At 36.3% G+C, this 24031-nt stretch overlaps 1 protein-coding gene across 1 annotated transcript in view; it reads left to right on the top strand.

Annotated features, from left to right (window-relative positions):
* The window catches only part of LOC111509210 (uncharacterized), a 148477-nt gene that overhangs the window by 3453 nt on the left and 120993 nt on the right, over positions 1 to 24031 (top strand). The window contains 1 exon segment of the mRNA XM_074182521.1: positions 15272 to 15532. Within this exon segment, the coding sequence (XP_074038622.1) occupies positions 15300 to 15532 (233 nt within the window). The 5' untranslated portion in view covers positions 15272 to 15299.

Raw genomic sequence — 24031 nt, 5'->3', positions numbered from 1 at the left:
CTTACGAAAACATGTCATCTATGGAATCGATAAAAGAATCAATTCACGAATATCAAAAATAGATAAGGCTTCCCTATACAGGCTGATTCACGGTGGATGGCACATTAGACGTTTCTGGTGAACCAGACAACGGATCACTTTGAAAATTTAATGGAGGGCATATTCGGACATTCTCTAGCCAACTAAAATATTTTCGACAATGCGGTGTTGCCGCTTCTATTAGAAAGCAGTAGCAACTTTGATTTTTCAAATGGAACACTCTGTATATAATATTATTTTTGGAATCTCCAACAATTGCCCGACAACTTTTCTTGATATTTCCCTATACCTATCTGTTACCGTTTTCGAAATAAAAATTAATTTCAATTTTTTTCTTCGAAAATCATGACTTCTAAAAATGCCGATATCTTTTAGTTAAGAAGTACTATGATATTGAAATTTAGTTTGGAGTTAGGTGATACTTGGACACTTCCCACACGTCAGCCTAATCTCCGTTACTTCAATACAGGGTGGTAAAAAAATACAGTTTTTTCGTTTGCTGGAAAAAGTTGCTGAAATTTGATTATTTTAAATGGAACACCCTATATATTATTAAAAATTCGGAAAGCTGCTGAAATTTGCTTTCTTTCTATGTATATCATACCTATACTTAACTAGTCAAGTTTCGGACTTATGAACATTTATTTGTGAAAATGTCCCTTCAGAATGGTATTTCCATTCGGTATTTGGTAAGCAGGCCATGATTACTATTTGACAGTAGCGTTGTGACATTCTCCTAATAATATCGATATTTTCGTCACTTCAGAAGTTGCAAATACCTTCAAAACGATGGAACAAAACTATTCAAACGAAGTTCTTATGAATTTGTTTATTATTTTTGGACAGTGTGACAAAATTATCAGCAGAACATGTAGAAAGTTCAATGAAATGTATCCGAATCTACCGCCAATGAACCTCAAGAAATTTATACGAATTCAGAACAATTTCAATATGTTTGGATAAACTTTAAAAAAGCACCAAGAAACTTGAAATTGGAAATATTGATATGAATAATTATAAAAAAAGTAAAACAATCATGTGGAATATTTCAAAATATGTTCAAATCGCTGGCCGTTCACTTCCAAGCACTTTAAAATGCGGGTGTTGACTGCTTTCGTGGTGGCAGATCTGATTTCATTGGGATCCAAATCTTCAAATGTTTGGGCAATCCTCTCTAACAATTCATCTCTCGAACGCACGGGTATTTTGTAAACGTTTTCTTTAAACATTCCCCACAAATAAAAATCTAATGGATTAAGATCGGGTGATCTCGCTGGCCAATTCCATGGTCCCAAGCGCCTCATCCACCGATCGTCAAATAGTCTATCCAGTTCTGCGCTCACTTCTCTTGTGCAATGTGCAGGAGCTCCGTCTAGTTGGTACCAACAGTTTCGATAATCTTCGAGTGGCAGATTATCCACGAAACTGTCTACAGTATTCTCCAAAATATTCAGGTAGCTTCTGGATGTTAATGACTCCTCGTATATCACGTACCTCAATTTGTTGTCCATCAACATGCAGAAGACATTAAAACTAAATTTTTCTTGAAATCCGGCTTCTTTTGTGACGTGACGATTTTCACTGGACCAATAATGACGATTTTTTTTATTGAAAATCCCTTTTCTCGAAAATTTCGATTCATCAGTCCAAATAATTTTATTTAAAAAAGTGGATCTTCTTGAATGCGTGTCAACAACATTTCACAAAATTCTACTCTCTGTTGAGGATCTTGAGGCTTCATTGCTTGAATTTTGGTGAATTTATAATCATGCATTTTATGTCTTCGCAAGATTCTTTGAACCGATGAATATTTTATATCCAAATCTTCTTCAGCACTTCTTATCGATGACTCGGGAAATGCGTGAAAATATGCTAAGATATTAATCTGGTTGTCTTCGAAAGTTACGGGTCGAGGCAAGTTTCTTGGTACTTTTAAAGTTGATCCAGATGCATTGAAATTGTTCTGAATTCGTATAAATTTCTTGAGGTTCATTGGCGGTAAATTCGGATACATTTCATTGAACTTTCTACATGTTCTGCTGATAATTTTGTCACACTGTCCAAAAATAATAAACAAATTCATAAGAACTTCGTTTGAATAGTTTTGTTCCATCGTTTTGAAAGTATTTGCAACTTCTGAAGTGACGAAAATGTCGATATTATTAGGAGAATGTCACAACGCTACTGTCAAATAGTAATCATGGCCTGCTTACCAAATACCGAATGGAAATACCATTCTGAAGGGACATTTTCACAAATAAATGTTCATAAGTCCGAAACTTGACTAGTTAGGTATATGTATGATATACATAGAAAGAAAGCAAATTTCAGCAGCTTTCCGAATTTTCAATAATATACAGGGTGTTCCATGTAAAATAATCAAATTTCAGCAACGTATTCAAGCAAACGAAAAAACTGTATTTTTTACCACCCTGTATTGAAGTAACGGAGATTAGGCTGACGTGTGGGAAGTGTCCAAGTATCACCTAACTTCAAACCAAATTTCGATATGATAGTACTTCTTAACTAAAAGATATCGGCATTTTTAGAAGTCATGATTTTCGAAGAAAAAAATTGAAATTAATTTTTATTTCGAAAACGGTAACAGATAGGTATAGGGAAATATCAAGAAAAGTTGTTGGGCAATTGTTGGAGATTCCAAAAATAATATTATATACAGAGTGTTCCATTTGAAAAATCAAAGTTGCTACTGCTTTCTAATAGAAGCGGCAATACCGCATTGTCGAAAATATTTTAGATATTTTAGTTGGCTAGAGAATGTCCGAATATGCCCTCCATTAAATTTTCAAAGTGATCCGTTGTCTGGTTCACCAGAAACGTCTAATGTGCCATCCACCGTGAATCAGCCTGTATAGAGTTTGTCTAACTTTTCAAGAAGGTCATTTTGCGGGAAATCAGATCTGAAACCGACCTAAAAAAATTCAAAATGACGAAAATTTCAAATATTTGTCATTTAGGCAGAATCGCATCTATTTAGTGAAACTTGATATGAATATGTCTTTCAGAACCCTATTCCCACAAAGAAATATTTGTGTGAGGCATGGCGGATAATCGCAAATAACGAGTTGAACGTTGAAATTGACGTCCTGGACGCATCCCAGAGATCTTATGTTAATGTTTTTTTTTCGAATAGACCTTTGAAACGGAATATCGTTTTTGTTAATTCTCAAAGAATTTTCAAGATATCGATTTGCCACCAACATATTTTTCTAACTAGCAATAAACACATTTATAAAAAAATGTCCTGCATCTATCAGGAGCAGGATATTTTTTTAAATCAAGGGCTGAAACTTTCTCGAAAATTAATAGAATACTTGATTTTAACGACGCAATGAAATTGTTTGAAGCAAACAAGATTTTGAATGGTAAAATAAACGGTGAACTTTTTGAGGCACTGTGAAGCTGGACCTAGCGCAGGAGTGGGGATAACGGCTTTGAGGAAATCTGTCTGTTTAAAATCTGTTTTTCCGTTAACCAGCTGTCGCACCCCTACGAACGACAACCCTCAGAAGTCGAAACTTGTGCGAGCTAAGGATTAACGAGGTCTTACCTTTTAACGTGTGATTTATAACACGGGTAGGACGATAGCAAGTGAAGATCGATCGTTCAGACTAGGGCTTGATCCACCGAGCAATACGGCAGTCAATTCGAGTGAGTGAACAAAGCACCCACGCCGAACCGCTTGGCTACCGACCGACCAAAATGACTTCAAAATTGCGAAAAAATGTCTATATTTTCGTCAATTCCGAACCTATTTTGATGATTCTTCCATTGATATGAGGTAGCTCCTGAAAAAATTGGCTATTCTGCAAAATGAGTAATTGTAGTAGTAACAAATACAGTTATAAAAATGACTTCAAACAAACAAAGAAAAAAGTTTCACGAATTGACTTTTCAAAATTTTCTTTCAAACGTCTTCAATGATCTTTCTTAATTGTGTTTTTTATTACACGCTTTATATTAGCCTCACCTGTATGTATGTATATATGTATGTATGTATGTATGTATGTATGTTTGTTTGTATCTCTCAAGCTCGGGATCTGTATTTGACAGAATTATCGACATTATTGCTTGATCTATTCGCGGGCATATGGCGATGTACGTAACCTCCTTGATATAATTTTTTTTATTAACACGCGTGCCTGCTGCCTTATTTGTCACCCTCCTTTGCGCGCCTGCTGCCTTGGGTTGGTACCTGATATTCAGGCTCCCTTTCTGGAATCGGAAAATATCAATGATCATTTTTTTAAACGATATACGGCTGGTTGATCCCAAAGTTTAGTTAAAATAAATATAGTTTAAAAAGACTAAAAAACACGCTTTTATAGCATACGAAAGTGAAAAATGAATAATAAATATAGTTTAAAAAGTCAAAAAACACTCTTTTGAAGGACATCGAACTGAAAAGTTGAAAATATTTTTTTTAATACTGGTATTATTGTGAAAAAAGCGTGGGCGCTTTGTGCCATATTTTTTGTATATCAAGCGCCCGTCGCAAAGAAAATATTCAATATTCTGACCCAAAGAAAATACTCTCACCAAATAACCTACAGGATGCGGAAACGTGACCCGACATCCAAGATATTGAAAAAAAAACAACCAATTCATCAAATATTCCAACTTCGGAAGTCTCAAACCATACCGCCCAAACTCTTTGGCCTACCTGAGCTTCCACAAGCCAAACCTTCTACTTCGTCCATTCGTCAACTCAATTGGGTCACTTAGTATTTCCAATAAAATTATTGTTTCTATGAACAAATGGATGGAGTCGAAATGGGAATCCTGTGGTTGCAAATTTATACATGGAAGTTCTCGAGAGAAAAAAGCGCTCAGCGGCTGGTGCCATGTTGATAATGCTTTTATCATGTGGAACTGCAGAAAACAAGTGATAGAACGAACAGTTTTTACGTGCTGTGACGAAATCCCTTGTTGATCGGGCCATCAGGACTTGTGAGCCACATCTTCTTGAAGAAGAATTTTGTCATCCAGAAGCAGTTCTACAGACCAATGAATTTACAGCTTGAGAAATCAAACGTGTTCTACATCCTAGAAAGAGAAATACTTTAATTTTGACCTCGATCCAGCCGCCAGTGGAAGGAAAAGTCTACTTCCATCACATAAACAAAGATACGGATCGCTTTGGAAAACTATTTTGAACATTTCAATAATCAGTTCATTCACAACTAATTACCAACGCAACACTATCAGATCACCCAAAGACAAGAGATACTTTCGCCGGTGTTTGTAGGATATCCTATTCCTGTGGCTCAAGTTACATCGAAACTACCAAACACGAAGCATGTCATAGTAGAAACAGAACTATGAAACATATTGAAATACGAAGAAACTCCTTTCCTGTGCTTTCGACATTTTTCACAGAAAAGAAAACTAAAATACAATTCCGATCAAGATCCCACCAGCAGCCAACATGTCAACAACGTAGACAAATCAGCAAACCCAGCAAAAGTACGGACCAATCAGGATTGAGAATTTGCATGGACCCCTCCTCACCATCATCACCCTTCCACTATTTCAAGTTATAAATACCAATGAACACGAAACTCGCCAGCCAGTTGTTGCTGAGACAGATACTTTGATACTTCAAGTCCATTCGACTACGGTCCACGAGCCCGTAGATTCATAAGGCATCTAATTACCAGTGGGGTCGCTCGGACAATAACTTACTTTTTAGACTTCATTTTGAGGGTGAAAAAATCGACCTTCAATTTCGGAGGTCGTGAAACACAGGTCTTGGTGAAAAAAATTCATTGATGTCAATTATAACGACACATTTTGCTCTTTATTTGCGAACATTCGCAATATCTCGCAAAAAATCAATTTCTTCGCTTCAAAATTTTTTGTAATTGGAAAGCACATATAATGAAAAATATTTGAAATTTCCAATATTTCAAATTTTTAGTTGCTTATATCTCATCAGGCTTTCGTCGGATTCAGATTTGGAATATCGAAAATGTTACAACATCAACTGAAATAAATGAAATATTCTACCAATCTCGGAATTTTTGTAAAACTGCCTTCAAAGGACCGAAACAGCACTAAAACATCAATTTTTTTTTCATATTCGAATATATTTTTTTAACCAATGTTTCTCCAGTGTTTAAAATGGAAACTATTCAAATACATCACTACATCTACCGAACCTCATAGATTAAATCCTACTAATAATATATTTTGCTCTTTGGATTGCACGCATGTTGGTTGAAGGTGTGTGAACAAGGTCTTCTGATTGAAATAGCAAGTGTTGCGGTCTGGCTTCTGTTATAGAGTGTATGGAAGGTGGTCCTTGAGATGTTTTCAACACGGTCTCTGTCAGTACCTTAGCAATAATATCTGTCCAGGAGGTTTCGGAAGAAATTGAATACTCTCTTCCTATATATTTTTGAGAAAGTACCAGGAGCTGAGCCTTGTGCAGGTGAGAAACTGATATTTGCCGTGCGCACTGAGGCGACACAATTATTATTTTTGGCCAATTTGCTAATTCATTTGAACTAATACCCAGTTGGTCAATAGCATGCCCAATTTGAGGGTTGGGATTTGAATAAACCAAAAATGAAATGTTTTCTAGAGTGTACCTTGTAAATCAGCGTAGAGCAACCCATGTGAATAGTTGCTAAAAAAGTAATACCACTCAGGTATCACAAACAGCGAAAAAGCTGATGAATGTGTCACTGATCTTGAACTCCACATATGGGCACTGTACCAGCTGTCGAGGAACAAAAATGTAAGGGGGGAGATTAAAAGGTGGATAGATGAGAAACACAAACAGCAATGATAAAAATATATTCCGTAACACACATAGACCAAATTCAACAAAGCCGATCGCATCATCGGCTCGGAAAAATTGTAGGACTAATGCCCATTGAGGAAATAGAGTTGCATAACAGAGACCTTAGCTACAGACAATGTAACAAAGGAACACAGACAGCTCATCATATTTTATGCGAAAAGTGAGTCATTGGATCACAGGAGGCAAGCAATCTATGAACAACCTACATTATCAAAGAGTGGTAACTTTTACTGTCGAACATAAACTACATCAAGCTATTTTTTGGGTTTGTTCTCCGAAATCTATAGGTTTTCTTTGCCTAAAGTTTCTTATACGACTGCGGTAAATATGATCAAAAGTGATAAGTTGACGGATGAGGTGTGATGGTTGTCTTCAAAACAGACACTACAGAAGTGGTTTTGTTCTTCTAATTTATTCCACTGTAGGTGAGCGTGATTTCGTTCCTATTAGTTGACTTGAATGACGTAATATGAGCGATTAGGAGCTGATTTTTATTTTTATCGCCTTCCTATATAATTTAGGGTAGTAACTCTCAGTTCTATTGAAGATTTGAGTCTCTTCAAATCCCTATCTAAGGCCCAGTTTAATGATCAATTCTAGGCTAGCAAACTACCTGAAAGACCGGATAATCAATACATGTTGCCCTTTATTTGCGTATATTTGCAATATCTCGCAAAAATAATTTTTTTCGCTTGTTCATCCATTTATCTAGTAGCTGCTTCAATTTTTGAAATTCTTAATTTTGACATCTGATAAGTTGAAATAATGTTTTTTCATTGAAAATCCAATGCAGGCAATTTTACGCAAGTAGCCAGAGCAGGACGTATTTTCAACCCTGTGGTTATAAATATTGATCCTACAGTTCCAAGAGGTTAAATTTTGGAAAATGTCTTTCTCTTTTCGTATCTCTTCTCAAATTTCATTCTCTTTTCGTATCTTTTCCCAAATTTGAAAAATGTCAAATAGATTTTGAGATGTTTGCAAAAAACTAAACCCCCTTTTTTTAAGTTAATCAGAATTTTCAAAAATTATGAAGTTGACTATTGCATATGTTTCAAGAAAACGAAGGTTTGTTTGAATGGACGTATATCGAGATATAAGTGCGTCATAAAGCAAATGTAGAATATCATTTGCTTTATTCGATTAAGCGTCTACTGTGACACTTTGATTTGAAAACTTTCGATGCCCCGAGTTTATAGATTTTCCGGATTTGCTTGGCATAAATAACACCACCAGTTGTCCATATAATTCCGTGACCACCAAATTTTGTGAGATACGTTTTTCATATTTCGAAAATTTCTAGGGTAAGATCTTCTCTAGCAACAATATATGTATTTCTCAACCTCATTTCGTTATTTCAAAGCTTATCTGTAAGATACTCTGAGAAGAAAATCACCATTCATATTCAAGAGAATACTCACACCCATCCTTAAACATGCCACAATTGTCAATATGTCAATTTCAAGATTACTTTTCTGTTGAAAGACTTTCTATAGATATAGTAATAGCTAACTAATTTCATTTATATAGGTGAGTGGAAAAATAGGGATTCAAATAACAGAGTGATAATTTAAAATACTTCTGAATACTACTTACTCACATATATAAACAATCGATCGCTTCAAAAACACTTCACTAACTTTCTTCGAAAGCTTCTGATAATTCTTTCTCCATATTCTCTGTTTCACTATCACTGTTGTCATTTAAATCAATAATGAAATTATTTCCACCATTAGTATGGAAGTGTCCAATCTCCATATAGTCTTTTTCAACTAAAATTACTTTTTTATTCCTTTCCTGCCAGTCTTCATCGGTAATATTAGATACTTTTTCTTTAATAATAAACTCTATTACCTTCTTATCAAATTTTTGGAAAATTATTTTTACGCCTGATGATTTCCCCAAATCGACTCGGTGGGATTGGAAACACAAAAATAGGGGGGAAATCTCAGTATGTGTGTCAGGTGTGTTCATAGTTTTCAGCAATACTCTCAAAGGCATACAATTTTTCGAATGTTTTTGTGTGTAAAACTCTAAGTAGTTGGTTTTTGGTATAGTAACCCTCAAAATACAGATTGTTATCCATCAAAAAACTTTGTATTTCATCTTTCCTCAAATTTTTATTTGGTAGTTTGATGAGCTGTCGTATATTTGGTACTTTGATGAGCTGTCGTGAATGAGAAAGCGTTGTGAAGAACTATTACACTATTTCCATCCAAATTTGGGATCAATGTGTTTTCAAACCATTCCTCGAAAATATTAGCTTCCATGTTCATATGATAGTCAATATTGCAGTGCTCAAGTTTTTTCCACATAATTTCAAAGAATTCGGAACCCATCCTTTACTTTCTCCGCAATGCACAATGATTGGTCGCGATCTTTTGTTTGCAGGCGTGTTGGGCGCACACATTTTCGAACCATCAGTCCACCCATTCGCAACTATTTCGTGAGCGTCATACTAAGTTTCGTCCAAATAGAAAATTTGCCGTTGTTCTTGTCTATATTTAGAGTTATTTGTTTTAAGTATTTGTTACGCAATTCCTCTCTTCTTCTACTTTCCATAACTGCTTGACGTTTGTTTATTATTTCAAATCTAAATCCTAGTTTCTTTATCTAATTCTGAAGAGTTTTGTCACAGCAGCTCACGTTATGGATGGAAGTATTCAATTTCTTCCTTATGATTTCAGTTGTAGAAATCTCATTGCTTTTGTATCAGTCGTATGCTGTTTTTTTCAATGATTTTATTGGATGAACATTTAAAGGTTTTGGTAATACTGTATCATATAGCGTCTTGCGTTCAAAAGGTTTGTTTTTGACTATTTCACGTACAGTTGAGAAAGGAATTTCGGTCAAATCTGATGTTGCTTGTAATAATGTGTTTCCCTAGAAACCAAACTTGAGATGTAGATTCTTATATATGTTGAAACATACTCTCTGTGTTTCAATATTCAAATGAATCTGAATCTCATTCACTGGTATCTCTTTTTCGCATTGTCCATCATCGCTATTGGAATCACTACACAGGAAAAAGTATGAGTTGTTATCACACCCGTTATTACTATTAGTACTTGTCTAAAGACGCCACATTTTGAACAGATAATAAAAATTTTAAGTAATTATAACTGCACCAATATCAAATTTCAACACTCAAATCGCGATTAGTTTCTGAACTGAACATTGACAACAAGACTGCTATAACCATCTTCACATTCTATTCGTCACCGTAACACGACTTCAAATTTAATTTTATGACTCTTCAGCCAATTATAAAACTCGATTAGTAAAAATCATCCAATACGAACCGCCAATTCTTCTGTCCACGTGTGCTAGTTGGCAGCGGCTTCATTTCTCTGTATTGGTTTTTTGGCCATTGAGAGCTACGACACTTTAAGTATGCACAATCCTGGTTACTTCGACTATACACAAAATTTATCATCATATACATTCCTTACCAGATTGTTACATATTACATAGATCATTTTGATGACTTGACTTAAAAACAGAAATTAATTTTCAGGTATACTTGTCCGTTCCGTGCTATGTGTGATCGATAATTATTTCGCGATCCGGGGGAACGCATAATGTTTGTTGCGGTAACCAGAGAAAACTTTGTTTCTGAAACCGGTAACTAAATCAAACTTTTGTTTCATACATTTATTATACAATTAATCGCTATTACATCTTCAATCATTTTCTGTATTGACGGAGGTGCCTAGTGCATCTGCTGATGAACCAACTTAGTTGATGAAATGCGCGTCGAAAAGAGTGCTGTTCTGGTGTTTGGGAGCATTGCTTGTTTTGGATTCACTGATGATGACTCAATATTATCGAAACGACTGGAATTTCTGACAGGTATTTGCCATCAATAAAGATGCCCCTGATAGTTTGAAATAATATTATGAAAAATGACGGTGACAAAGTGCAAACATTTTTTGGAAATCTACTCAACTACATCCGATATGAGTAAAACAAATCAATTATTAATTTTTTGCTAGTATGTCTTTAAAAAAGAAAATTTTCTGTGAGTTTTTAAAATCGTAATAATGATCCAAACTTGCTTCCATTCAACCTTCTCTGCAAACCTGACCAGTTTCTAGATTTCCATGCATCCACTCGATTGATCCTAAGTCGTATTTCTCATTCTTTGTAAGATATCAACATCAAAATGAATAAGCTTGACTAAATTACTAAAAAATTCATCTTCAAGAAGAGAAATGCACCATTTCTTGAAAAATCTAGACAACCGATAACAGCGGTTATAGAAGGTTCGTGCTGTATTACAATTCAAACTATCTGCCAACAATAAAACCCATAAATCAATATGGAAACAAAGCAAACGCGGAATGATGCCAATCCAATATCATCTTTGATTAATATTACTCCATTGTGATTTTCCAATATTTTTATTGGCGTCGCGTGATTCTAAGCAGAGTTATTGTACGAGGATCGAATAAAAAGTTCTACTGAATTATTATCATGTATCGTAAAAATAGATACCCGTTCTGCAAACATATTACATATCGTGTCGAGACAATGATCTAGAGAACATAATAAAAAATAAAACTTAATGTCAATATTGTCAACTTTTTATCCGGTGCACACGGGTGTACAATTTAACGCAGTGCACATTATTACGTTGCAAAACAGAAGAGCGTTGCATACGCTCATATTCGCTCGTCTAGGTTGGCTCTTTGAAGACAATGTTTGAAATCGACAGTCGCAATGCATAATTGGCGTCGCGTCGGGTCTCATAGAAAAACATTTTTAAGAGCATGCATCTTCATGTCAGTCGGGATTGGAGTCCAGCTCCCCTACCCTTTCGGCTGGTTATTGGTCTCGAGAAGGACCAATGGGTTCATGACTGATGGTATGGCGGCATGAAGTCCTCAGACATCAGTGCCGCCCTTCACGGGATACCCCTACCTGGCTGGGGTGGGATGGATGAGAAAGTTGTTCATCCGTTAACGGGGGACATGAGGGCCTCATTCGACAGAGTGTCTGGGCCTTCTATATCGGGAGGGGTCGTCTATAGTATAATCTGTGGCTTCCCTGACTAACTGGTTTTCGTGAGTTTCCGTACTTTCAAAAACTCGCTGATTCCTCGACTGAATGGACTGCCGAATGGAAGGCAGCTGCAAATCTCTGCGGATGGCTTCGATCCGCACGAACCAAGGAGCATTCACAATCATCCTAATTAACTTATTTTGCAACCTTTCCAGAATGGAAATGTTGGACGGAGCCGCTTGTCCCCAGACGCCTGAAGCATACATGATGACAGGCTTGAACATCGTGTTATAGATGGTGATTTTATTCTTCGTGCTCATTTTTGATTTCCTATTGATCAGAGGGTACAGACTAGCTATCCGACCCTCGATCTTTGACTTAACGCACATGATGTGCGGGTTCCAAGTGAGCCTACGGTCTATTAGAAGACCGAGGTACTTTACCCGCGCTTGCCATTCAGTCTCCCTTCCAGAGATTCTCACTTTTCTGGCCGGAGAAAATAGTAATATGTAGCAGATAACGGATGAGATTGAATATTGTAATGGCGCAGTTGAGGATTATAACAACCGAATCCGTTATTTGCATATCGGCCGTGTATCGTTCAAGACTTTTCGTAATTACGCCGAAAGATTAAATTTTTATTCCGAGGAAAGAACAAATTACGAACCTCGTAATTCTACAGAAAAATCCCAACATCATGTTGTCGTGGAAGCTTAACAATATCACAACCATATGATAAACAACGTCAGTTGTTTGGATGAAATTGAAGAAATTGGGGAACAAAATCAAATTTCTTTTGAAATATTGGAAGAATCATATGCAGCGAGTGTTGTCCTGTTTTCTGCATTTGAACATTGTTTCTTCACAACTACGAAGCCGCCAACGTCATTAACATGAGTTCCCGCTCGCTCACGGACATAGAGGAATCCTTGTTGAGGAAAGGTCTAAGCTTCGCCATTGCACCAACATCTGTGCTCACTTTGGAAATAATAACTGCAGTGGAATCCACCAGTTCCCTTATTGATCAGATCGAGGCAGAAGAATTCAGATGGAAAATCAGAGAACAACTAGATCGAGAACCAGATCCAACTTTCAACATTGAAAGGAAGTTGTACCAAACTTTGAACAGACACCAAGTCTATTTTTCGGAAAAAGAGAGATTATTAGACCGATTATTTTTACCACCAATAATTAAAACACTACAAGGTAAAACATCATCTTTTGTAAAAAATTCAAGGCATATATATATATATATATATATATATATATATATATATATATATATATATATATATATATATATATATTCGGGCTCTGTAATACAAAGGAAGGTCTCGAAAAGGTACTAGGCATAATCAAAAATGACCTTCAACGGAATGGTTACTCCAGAGTGATGGTAGAACAGGCTTTGGCTAGAAGACAGCAAGAGCTTCACAAGGAAGAGAAGCCCCCACAACCAGTACTTGTATTCCCCTACATCAGAGGATCATCGAAAAGGATAAGAAGGATTGGGTCTAAGTATAACATCAGGATCTGTTTCAAATCTGGGAACACTATGGTAGCAGCCTCACGAAAACCAGGCCTCCAAACGCGGACTGCGATTCCAAGAAATGCATTTACCGGATACTCTACGAGTGCGGAGAATCATACATCGGTGAAACTAAGAGGCCATTGAAAGTTCGCATAGCCGAGCACAAGAAACACACACAGCGAAATGAAACCAGCAAATCCGGAATAGCAGAGCATGTTTGGATCCATCAACATAACATCAAGTAGGCTCAAGCTGAAATCATCCACAAGGAGAAACACTAGTTTAGGAGAAAATTTAAAGAAGCCGCGTATATGTTGTCCAGCAACGCATTTAGCCAAGCTAGCGTAGAGATACGTAACATATAGAAACTTCTAATCAAGCGGAAAACGATCAACTCCCGCCAAACGGTCATCTCTTGCTAAAACCAGTGAAGCGGAGAGAGGGAAGAGGGGATAGGTGAAAGCACTCGAATGACCTATAAATAGTCAGATCTCGGAGGAATAAGTCTAGTTATCACCCGAAGACGATTCTGGATACTAACAATCGAAATGTCGTGACATAACTTGGTTTGGAATCTTTTAATTTTCATTTCTTGTTGATAATATTTTTTAATTTTTTAATTTTCAGCTTATATTGATATTTAAATTTTTTTATTTTTTTTATTTTTTGGTTGTTGCTTGTATGTTATTTCTTTGTAATTTCCATTTTTTGTTCAATAAAATTGTTATTTTTCTCTTTAATTTTTCACAGATTCTTTCAGGGATTTCATATCAATTTATATTAAATTAGACAATGGAAGTCCGAACTGATGAAATACACCACGAAACATTGTCAACCACCTTCAAACAAACATTTATGACTGTAATTATTGGTATTAATTCAAAGTTATTCTTCAAGTAAATTTCAGTGAAGCGTATTGTCATGATATTTATTTGTATAAAGGATTACAAGTACTGAAAAGTTCAATGTTACTGCGTGTTTGCTGACTGAAAATAAAAAATATAATACTAATGAACTAAAATAAAACCATTGTGCTTGAGAAAACTTGAAATTTCGAAGAGAAACATCCGAGGAAGCGGGATATGGTTTAACAGTTGTTTGAAAATAGAAAACATAATCTGTCACAAATAAAAGCTATTTTTATGAATTCACTTATGTCACGTGATTTTCTTTTCAAAGCCTCCTTTATCTTTGATATCCGTAAAATAAGTCTTCTGTCGATCACATGTAATTGAGAAAGATGCTACATCTGCTCTGATTTTTTTGAAAATTTTACCTTCTCCGTCAATTAACATAAAATATTGTGTTGGAAGCATAAAAAAATGAAAATATCAATTGTCTAACATTGATTAATGGGATAGTCAGTACTCTCTTAGAAAAAAAATCAGCTATCTCAGCACAGATTGTCCTTGGTACAGTACATACCCCATTCGTTATGACTAAAAATAAAAAAATGTTTAAACGGTCAATATAATGCAGGAAACGAAAAATCAATTTTTTGTATTTTTTACTTTTTGGGTGATATTTTTTCATAATATTACTAATAGAACATGAATTTCCAATTTATATATTGTATTTTCTGTGAAGTGGTCTTTTGCTTCCTTTTGAGATTTGGTGTTCTGTGTCGATCTGTTTAGATTGGAATTGACCTGAACTTTAAATACCTACAAAAACAGTATTCCTTATCTCTAAGTTGAAAAAAAGGAACTATCAGTATAGAAGTAATACCACATATTATTTAATCAACATTTGATGATAATTCATATTACATCGCGTTCGAATAATAATTGACTTAACCCGGTATTTATTCAAATATCCCAATACACATATTCCAATATCTGATTTATGTTATCAAATTCTTTTTTCAGGTCAGCCTAATAGAATTCAAATCGGAAAATGGGGGAAGTTTCAGGAGACCACAAACTCTGGGTGAGTCTCAGTGCTCTTGGAGATGGCAATGTCTTTGCTGTGTTACCGCAGTTGATGAAACAAATGCTCTCCGACGAAATGTGTGATACCGAGGAAGATTTCGCGGATGTTATCTTGCCCAGTGATAATACGTGGCAAACTAAAATTTACTATCAGCTGGTTGAGAAACAGAGAATGGTTGACGCCAAGTCTGAGGAAGAGTAAGTATATCAAAACTTTTTTCACTTTCCAAGTTTTGGGTCAACTTTATCGACTGAAAGCACTGATTTTTATTTTCACAATTCACGACAATTTCAGATTTGTTGATTTTCCATGCTAGAAAAATATCAGATATACTGAAAAAATTACAAATTAGAGAAGCAAATGTGTCTCTCTATAAAACGGCCTGGCCACGGGGATCGGAGGTGCGAACGTCGAAGCGGAGGACGAGGCGACCATTCGCGCGGCACCGTTTGCAGGCCACGGGTAGTCACGTTCGCCGCCGCGACCAGTAGTCCGACAGCGAAATGTCTTTATAGAAATTATCTGGATATTGCTTAGAAAGTAATAGTTTTTTGGTTCAAGACCTAATATATGGAAGATATTGTGGAGTACATCATTTGAATAGGAATCGGGATATAGTGGAGAATTCCACAAGAAGTATGAGAAATACATATTATATCCAGAAATTTTTTTTAGTATAAAGAATGAGTATTGAAACCTTCGACTATATTCTTATGAATATTCAACCAGAGTTGGAGAAAAAAGTTAATGCAAATAGATTTCAAGTGCCGCTTATCTACATACCTATGTATCATATTTTGGAGAATTACTAATAGTATCCATCAGTATAAACAACTTTTCCCAAGAAAGTAATAGTCGCAAACGGATTTTTTTACAACTAAATTTATTTGGAACTATCTTTGCCCAAAATATTATCAGCTAATTAAATGTTACCCTGTATATTATTATTTCATGAAATGAAAACACTTTCAGATATTCATATTATTCATTGCAATTATCTAAATTATATGACAGTAATTTTTCGTAGAACTAAAATAGAAAACAACCTCTAACTTGTAATTGACGGTAGAATGAATAATGAATTTCTAACTTTTTAATCAGTCTTTTATTTAGGAATAAAAGTCTCGGTGTTCATTTTTCGCGGCGAAAACAACTAAACTAGTTTGATCACTGCACTATTCGCCGCAATTGCCGCTCGACTCCGTGGCTCGCGCCGTACTGATTCATATCTTTGTTTTACTCGCTCGTCGCGCCGCAAGTTGCCCACGCGATTCGCTCAGTACATTTCGCCGATCGCTTCGCCGGTCGCCGTTGCGCGTGGCTTCATAAGTACATTGCTACGCGTTTGTTTCAGTCGCTAGACACTTCGCCATTCGCACCGCGCGAATATTCGCATCGGCGAGTGTCCCGTGGCCAGGCTGTTAGCCGTTCGCACCGCACGAATATTCGCATCGGCGAATGTCCCGTGGCCAAGCTGTAAAATAGCTTTCTCAGGCGTGTTCATATTGTATAAAGTTTATCTTATTTGTGCTTTATATAATATAATAATTCAAATCACACGACTCTCTACCTACTGGACGACTAATAATTTCACCAGAGTTTAAGAATAAACTGATCAAAAATTCAAATATTATTATAACACCAACTTATTGAATGGACATGTATTGAAATAATTACCAATTCCCAGATTAGAAAATTGATTCAACAGAGAAAAAGATTTAAATTCTATTCAGTCATTCAGTGAATTTTCTGTATTCCCAAAGATTGAGTTTCAAACTTTTCTCTTTGAAATGTAATAAGTTATAATCATGGTTGAACTCATGCCCTCTGCCAAAAAAATGTTTGAAGGTTTTCAAATGTGGAATTGATCTTCACATTCAAGAAATTACTCCTATGTTATTTTATTCTTAGGAAAAAGTTCTCCCCGTTTGCCAATATAAGGTTTTTGGTAAGAACCACAAGTCAACCCATATACTCCTGATCTATCTAACACTGAAGTTATGTCTTTATTGTTTTCAATGAATTCGCGTATATTTTTATTTGTTCTGTAAGCCACGTCCGAGCCTATCTTTTAAAAAAAAACGAGCGATATTATTGGTGAGTGCACCAAAGTATGTCAATGTCACATGCTTGTTTTTGCAGTTTTTTCAAATAATGGAGTCAATAATATCTACACCGTAGCCATGGTGACATCAATTTCTTTCTTCTTTGATCTGCATGATGACGCTATTAGGCTCAAGATACTCCGGAGGTGGAAAGCTCCCCAATCGGATTTCCGGATGGAGGCTGATTCGAGGGTATCATCCTGCAGAAGTTATTCGAAAACCACTATTTCTTGAAAGTCAGCAGGGTCTTCCTAACATCAATTCACAGGGAAATAGCATTGTAACTGCAGTTGCTAAGAGGCCCACTAGCAATTTCAAAATCAATTTCTGCAACATCAGAGTACTCAACTCAAATAAAAACTCGGTGCACCAAAATCTGCAAACAAACAGTCCTCATATTATTGCACTCACAGAAACCAAAGTCAGTGCTTCAACAAAACACGTCAATTTTTTAAATCCCGCCTATGTTTTCCACTCCCGATTCAGAGGTACCTTTGGAACATCTCTTTTTATCCGAAGGGATATCTCCTTTTAACGAAAGAAAATACTGAAACCCTAGAACTTTGATGTTCATATGCTGAGTTTATCGAACACCAAGCGATACACAATACAGGGCGCTATTCTCTTCACTTGCGAACATCAATGACTTTCTGAAAATCAATCATCCCAGTGCCGAAATCTCCATATTCGGAGACTTTAATGGCCACAATATCGAATGGCTCATATTTTCAAATATCAACGACGAACAAGGTCGCGAAGTTAAGGCTTTCGTAATAAGCAGCGGACTTACTCAGATTATGAATGAGCCAACAAGGATTCCTGACCGTGATGGAGAATTTGCTCGTCTTCTGGATCTATGTGTCTGTTTTCTGTTTCTGTTCTATTTTTCCGTTAATCAGCTGTTGCCTCCATACGAACGACAACTCTCAGAAGTTGAGAAACTTGTGCGAGCTGAGTTCTAACGAGGTCTTATCTTTTAACGTGTGATTCCTATACCTTATAACCAATCCAGAAACTTACACAGTTACCATAAGGTCTCCATTGGAATCTTCTGACCACAAACTCATTTCAGTGTTGAGTGAATTACCGATAAATTTTGGAGGACAATCTAAGCCACGCAAAGTTTGGCATTACAGATCTGCTGAGTGGAAGGATTTTCAAGACCATTTCCGAAATTTTTCCTGGCTAGATATTTGTTTCAGCTCTAATGATCCATCAACTTGTGCTTCTGAAGTCACGGAAGTTATTCTATCATCCACGGATGCATTGTTTTCTTTTTCAATAAAAAACGAACTTCTAACGCCAAAACTTGGTTCAACAAAATTTGCGAGCAAGTTGTCACCTCCAAAAATCTCGCCAACAGACAGTGGCAAAAAATTTCCATTGCCGAAAACTGAACTAGGTTTGTTAATGCTCGCAACAGCTGCAAACTTAGGACAAATGAAAACAAATGAAAGCAAAGAACTTAGCTGAATAATTTGCGTCCCACTTCACAGTCGATTCTTTGAGAAAGGCACCACCCACTATTCCCACACTAGAATCCACAAAGCCGGAAATTACTTCCCGACAATGTCTAGTCAGGCGAATTTTGAAACAGCTCAATATCAACAAGACGTCACCGTACTTCAAAAGTGCGCAAATGAACTCGCACCAGTATTTTGCAGAAGAAGAAAGCGGTTTTTTCTTCATGTTGAAAGACTGCTCGCGTTCAACCTATTAACAAAAAGGTAAAGAAAAATATTTCAAATGACCATAGAGCAGTTGCTTGCTATCAGTGATATCAAAAATCATGGAGAAAGCCGTATACCACCATATCCTTAAATAATTAGAAGGCTTTAACATATTAAGCGATCATCAATTTGGCTTTCGATCAACAGGCGACCGTTTATCGTATGTCACCTATATTTGTGTTGTTGCGCTTGATATCTCTAATTCCTTTGACCGTGTGTGGCATGAGGGTTTGCTGGCCAAAATTCGATTCTATGGCTTGTCGGATCATTTTTGTGTGTGGCTCTCCAGCTTCCTGCTCTCCGTTTCCTGCAATGGCCGTCGATGGATATCTCTCGAATACTTCCACCATCAACGCTGGCGTTCCCCAGGGATCAATATTGTCTTCAACCTTCTTTTTATTGCATATCAACGACCTATTAAAAAAAAAGAAAATCCAATATATTCCTTTGCGGACGATAGCACACTTAGTCCGGCCGTACACGGACCACATATTTGCAGTTTAGGAAACCACAACATTGTGGTCACGTTGACTGCACTTCGCGGTTGACCCAACCACATTTTTGTGGTCGAATTGCGGTCATATAAACCGCACTTGCAGTTGAGGCAACTGACATAAAAAATTGAATGCTGTGAGACCAATATGTAGGTACGCGGTTGGGTACGACTGCAAGTTTGTGGTTAGTGTACGGCGGATGCCGCGATGACATCTCGGCGGAGATCAGCAGCAAGTTGACAGGAGACGCCCGTTTTGACTTTTGTGAACGCCCGTGTACGTGTAGTACAGTATTTCTTATGGGCGGCTTGAGTTCGCTGGAACGCGACTGCAATTGTGTGGTCGATCCGACCGCAAAATGTGGCTCGTGTATGGGCGCTCTCATCACGTCATTCCATTTGGAATCCAGTACTTCGGCTGCGGATACACATCTTCACCGATAGCAGGAGGTTGCATATCTTAATGAGGATCTAGAAGTAATTTCGAATTAGGGTGAAAGCAACCAGGTTCAATTCAATGTCACAAAAACCCAGACATCGGTTTTCTCCAAAAAGATAAATGTCTCCGAACCGCATATAATTTCAGATCAGACAATTCCGCTTCCTGCTCCGATTAGTTTGTTGGGGGTTAAAATGGACACCAAGGTGTCTTGACACAATCAGGTCGCTGGAATTGCAAACGCTGCTTCTCAAAAGCTAGGAACTTTGTATCGAACCAGAAAACTTTGCACACCTCAGCAACTCTTGATGCTTTGTAAAGCTCAGAACAGACTTTTTTTGGAGTATTGTTCTCATGTATGGAGCTCCCTCCCAAGTATGGTGGATTCCATCTAGAAAAGAGCCATCCGCCTGATTGGAGACACGAACATCACTTGCAACCTTGATAGTCTGGAACATCGAAGAAAGGTTGGAGATTCGTCTCTCTTCTATAGATACTTTCACGGGAAGTGTTCAAGTGACTTGGCACATTTGATTCCACCAAGAGCGGTACATATCAGAAATACGTGACGGATTGTGGCTGCTCATCATTTTGAGGTTCAACTCAGTACACCTCGAACTTCACTGTTTAAAAACTCTTTCATTTGGAGAACTGCGTTTATGTGGAATAAACTTTCTGAGAACGTTTTTCAAATGGATTCAATCTCCAGCGATTCAAATCCAATGTGAATCACTACTTCAGCACAGGCACCGCTCTTAGAGCGCCTAAAACATTTTCCTGTAGAGCTTGTGTTTAGTTCTTGAAAAAATAAATAAAATGTGGCTACGAATATAATGAAGTCTGAATCTGTTAACCAAATCCATGACGATACGAAAATGAATACTACTAAAACCATTCAAACAAACTGTTATTGCGATAGACAAAAAAATCTTTGGTGAAACTCTTAATTTCCTCAATTCAGAAACCTACGATATTCTTAGGTCTAGAAAGAGTTAAAGTAAACCTACTAGAACAAATTAATACAGTTGTATGTATAGTGAAACACGTGTAGCAGTTTTGTAAAACCCTTTATAGTGAAAATCATACAATAAACTGTATTCATTAGTATTAATAAAGATTTTCATCAAGTATCGGCTAGTTCTATTTAATTAGGAAACCTACTGTATAGGTACTTTGGGAGAAATTAGTGTTTCGAGATTAAATCGATACAGTCTTCAGAACTATTTTAAGTTATGTCTGTCTGTCTGATTTCTAACTGGAATTTTACTTCACCGCTTGGAAATTTGTTCACAAGATGGAGCTGTTACTAGTTAACAATATTCATTTTGGACTAAGGTTTCATACATGCATACATTTGGGTCGCATCTTTGCTGCAATGATGAGAGGTAATACTTCGAAAACGGTCTGTAGGTGGTCTACTCGATTGATTTCAGCATAGTCCTGCTGCTGGTTGAACGGGATACATCTGCAAGACTAACTTCTGTGAGGTATGTTGCATAATTGAATATCCAGCATGGTATTAGTCGGGAAAGTATTTGTTTTCCGGTGGGCATTTTCCAAAATCCACTATATGGACGGAATACTAGGAAATATATTTTGGTCATCAAACGAAATAAATTTAGCTTCATCAGGAAGAATTATGTTTTTATTATTATTTTGATAATTGATGTGTATTATTCATATTAAATTTCGGTTTGAAATTAGTGTAAGTTTCAGTTGATTGCATGAGCTTTTCTGAGATTTTTACTGATGGAGGCGTCACAAACGCCACCACAGGTCTAATCGGAAAATTGGTTTTATGTAATTCAATAACAGAATACAGTTTGGGTGGTTGTGGATTCATGATCACTGCCCTGCATTTATTACTTCCATTCATAACCAGCTCTACTGTCTTGAGGGTTTCCTTCATTTTTTTCTGGCGCAGAGATGTTGGATCATTCCTCAGAATATCGTAGCTTCCTGAATTAAGGAAATCAAAAGTTTTGCCTACTTAGTCATTTTCATCTAACGCAATAACCGTTCGATCTTCATCTGCTATCGTAAAAATTACTTCATAAACTGTTCAATAAAATCTTATAAAAAGGTGTTACTTGAATAAATCACTTCCGTTTTAAATAACAATTGGCAGGTAATTGTGAGTTTGTTGGGTTTCCCTAACTCAAATGCAAAATGTACCTGGAAAAGTCAGATCAACATGCCAAACTAGAATTGATAAGCGTCTCTCATCAACATTGGCTTCTCCTTCAAGGACACTCGGATACAATAATTTCCTTATTTCGTGAAAACATTCCCTTTTCGAACCCTTGTCTGAAGTTTCATTTCTATTCTTACGTTTCACCAAAGGTAAAAATTACCCGGGTACAATGGATAAAGTCAAAGCCATCAAACCCGTCAGAGCAATATTGTGGGTTATATATGGATGTCAGTTTGAAACAGCAGCAAATAAATCTATATTTGCAGCCTCAATAGAATAAATTGATTTTCTTAGAAGGAATAATTCGAAAAATGTTTCAAAAATTTTATATAAACACATTTTAAGTTCAGAGAACAACTAGAAAACTTATTTTCACAGACGTTACATTACTGATTTCCTTATAACCTTGCATTTCATTCAGTCAAGGTCCATTTCAGACCGTAGGATTGTTGGGACAATCTCTCATCCTTTGATCTTACCCAAGTACAAAAAAGAATTTGAAAAATAATCACTTCGATCAGCTGTATTCAGTGTCGAAGATAACAGAGCCTTCCTGTAACTTACTTGAAGATTCAAGAGTTCCTGTGATTTAACTAAAGACACGACTATGCGGCATTCAACTTTGTGATGTGTGAGCAATACCAAAATTGCATGTTAACGAAACATAACTGCAATGCCTACCGGATATGTACGACTTACAATAATCAAAATATTAGGTCTACTACGGTTATGTATTCACTCACAAGCAAGTATTTAAATTTCAATTTTCAGCAAAACTCAATGTTGTGAAGGGTATTCAATAACGTAACATTATGTTAATTGGTTTTTTTATAAAGATGTTATAAATAGCAGAAAACGCAGTGACATGATACATTTTTGTAAATCACCCTACCCTTCAATTGAAAGAGCTCTAGAATTTGCATAAGTGAGGACACTGCCAAATAACATGTTGCACTAAATGTCCTGTAGAACACGCTGAACAATAGTTGTCATCAACTTCTAGATCTAGAAGATTATGATTTCGAATGGTATGTTGGTAAACATAAACGAATATTATTGAAATTTATTTTGTTTATCATATTCATAAAAATATTTGAACAACACAAATGCACGTACAAATGCTAAAATTCATGCAAATGAGCTTACGCAAAGCACATTTGCGTGAACAAAGCCTCATGAAAAGATGAAAAAACTAAAAGAATCCACCTATAATGTATTAGCAGGTAACAATGTGTATATCATGCAAAGAAATGACTTTCAGACACAAACTGGAAGAAAAAGCCCTCTCGAAACAGCTACTTCCAGGCAATTAAATGTTCATATGAAGGTAGTTGTTTCAAGAGGGATTTTTCTTCCAGTTTGTGTCCGAAAGTCATTTCTTTGCATGATCTACATATCTTTGTATAGAGTAATTTTTTTGAAATTGATTGCATTTTTCCCTTTCTTTGGAAGATTCCCACAATTTTTGTATAAAGATGGAGAAGTAGAGAGCCAAAACATTTTTTTCCCAAATATTTTACGTATATGAAATATTTTGTTTCGTTATACCTAGTAATGTTCAAAAGTGCAGAAAACATGTTATCCAACTGTCATCTGTCACCTTCGTTTGTATCTGTCGGGTGTCGTTGTCAGTCGTTCTCCTAACGTTTTCTGTGTTTTATGAAATTTGCAGCCTTTACAGATGTGAATACTTTGTGAAAGTATTTCACTAAGTGCAATTATTAACTGATTATCT

The sequence above is a fragment of the Leptinotarsa decemlineata genome, unplaced genomic scaffold, assembly GCF_025532065.1.
Source record: "Leptinotarsa decemlineata unplaced genomic scaffold, Ldec_3_MD MMD2_tig00026328_RagTag_RagTag, whole genome shotgun sequence".
Lineage (NCBI taxonomy): Eukaryota > Metazoa > Arthropoda > Insecta > Coleoptera > Chrysomelidae > Leptinotarsa > Leptinotarsa decemlineata.
The sequence above is the reverse complement of the archived record's forward strand: the minus strand, read 5'-3'. Positions and strand labels throughout refer to the sequence as shown.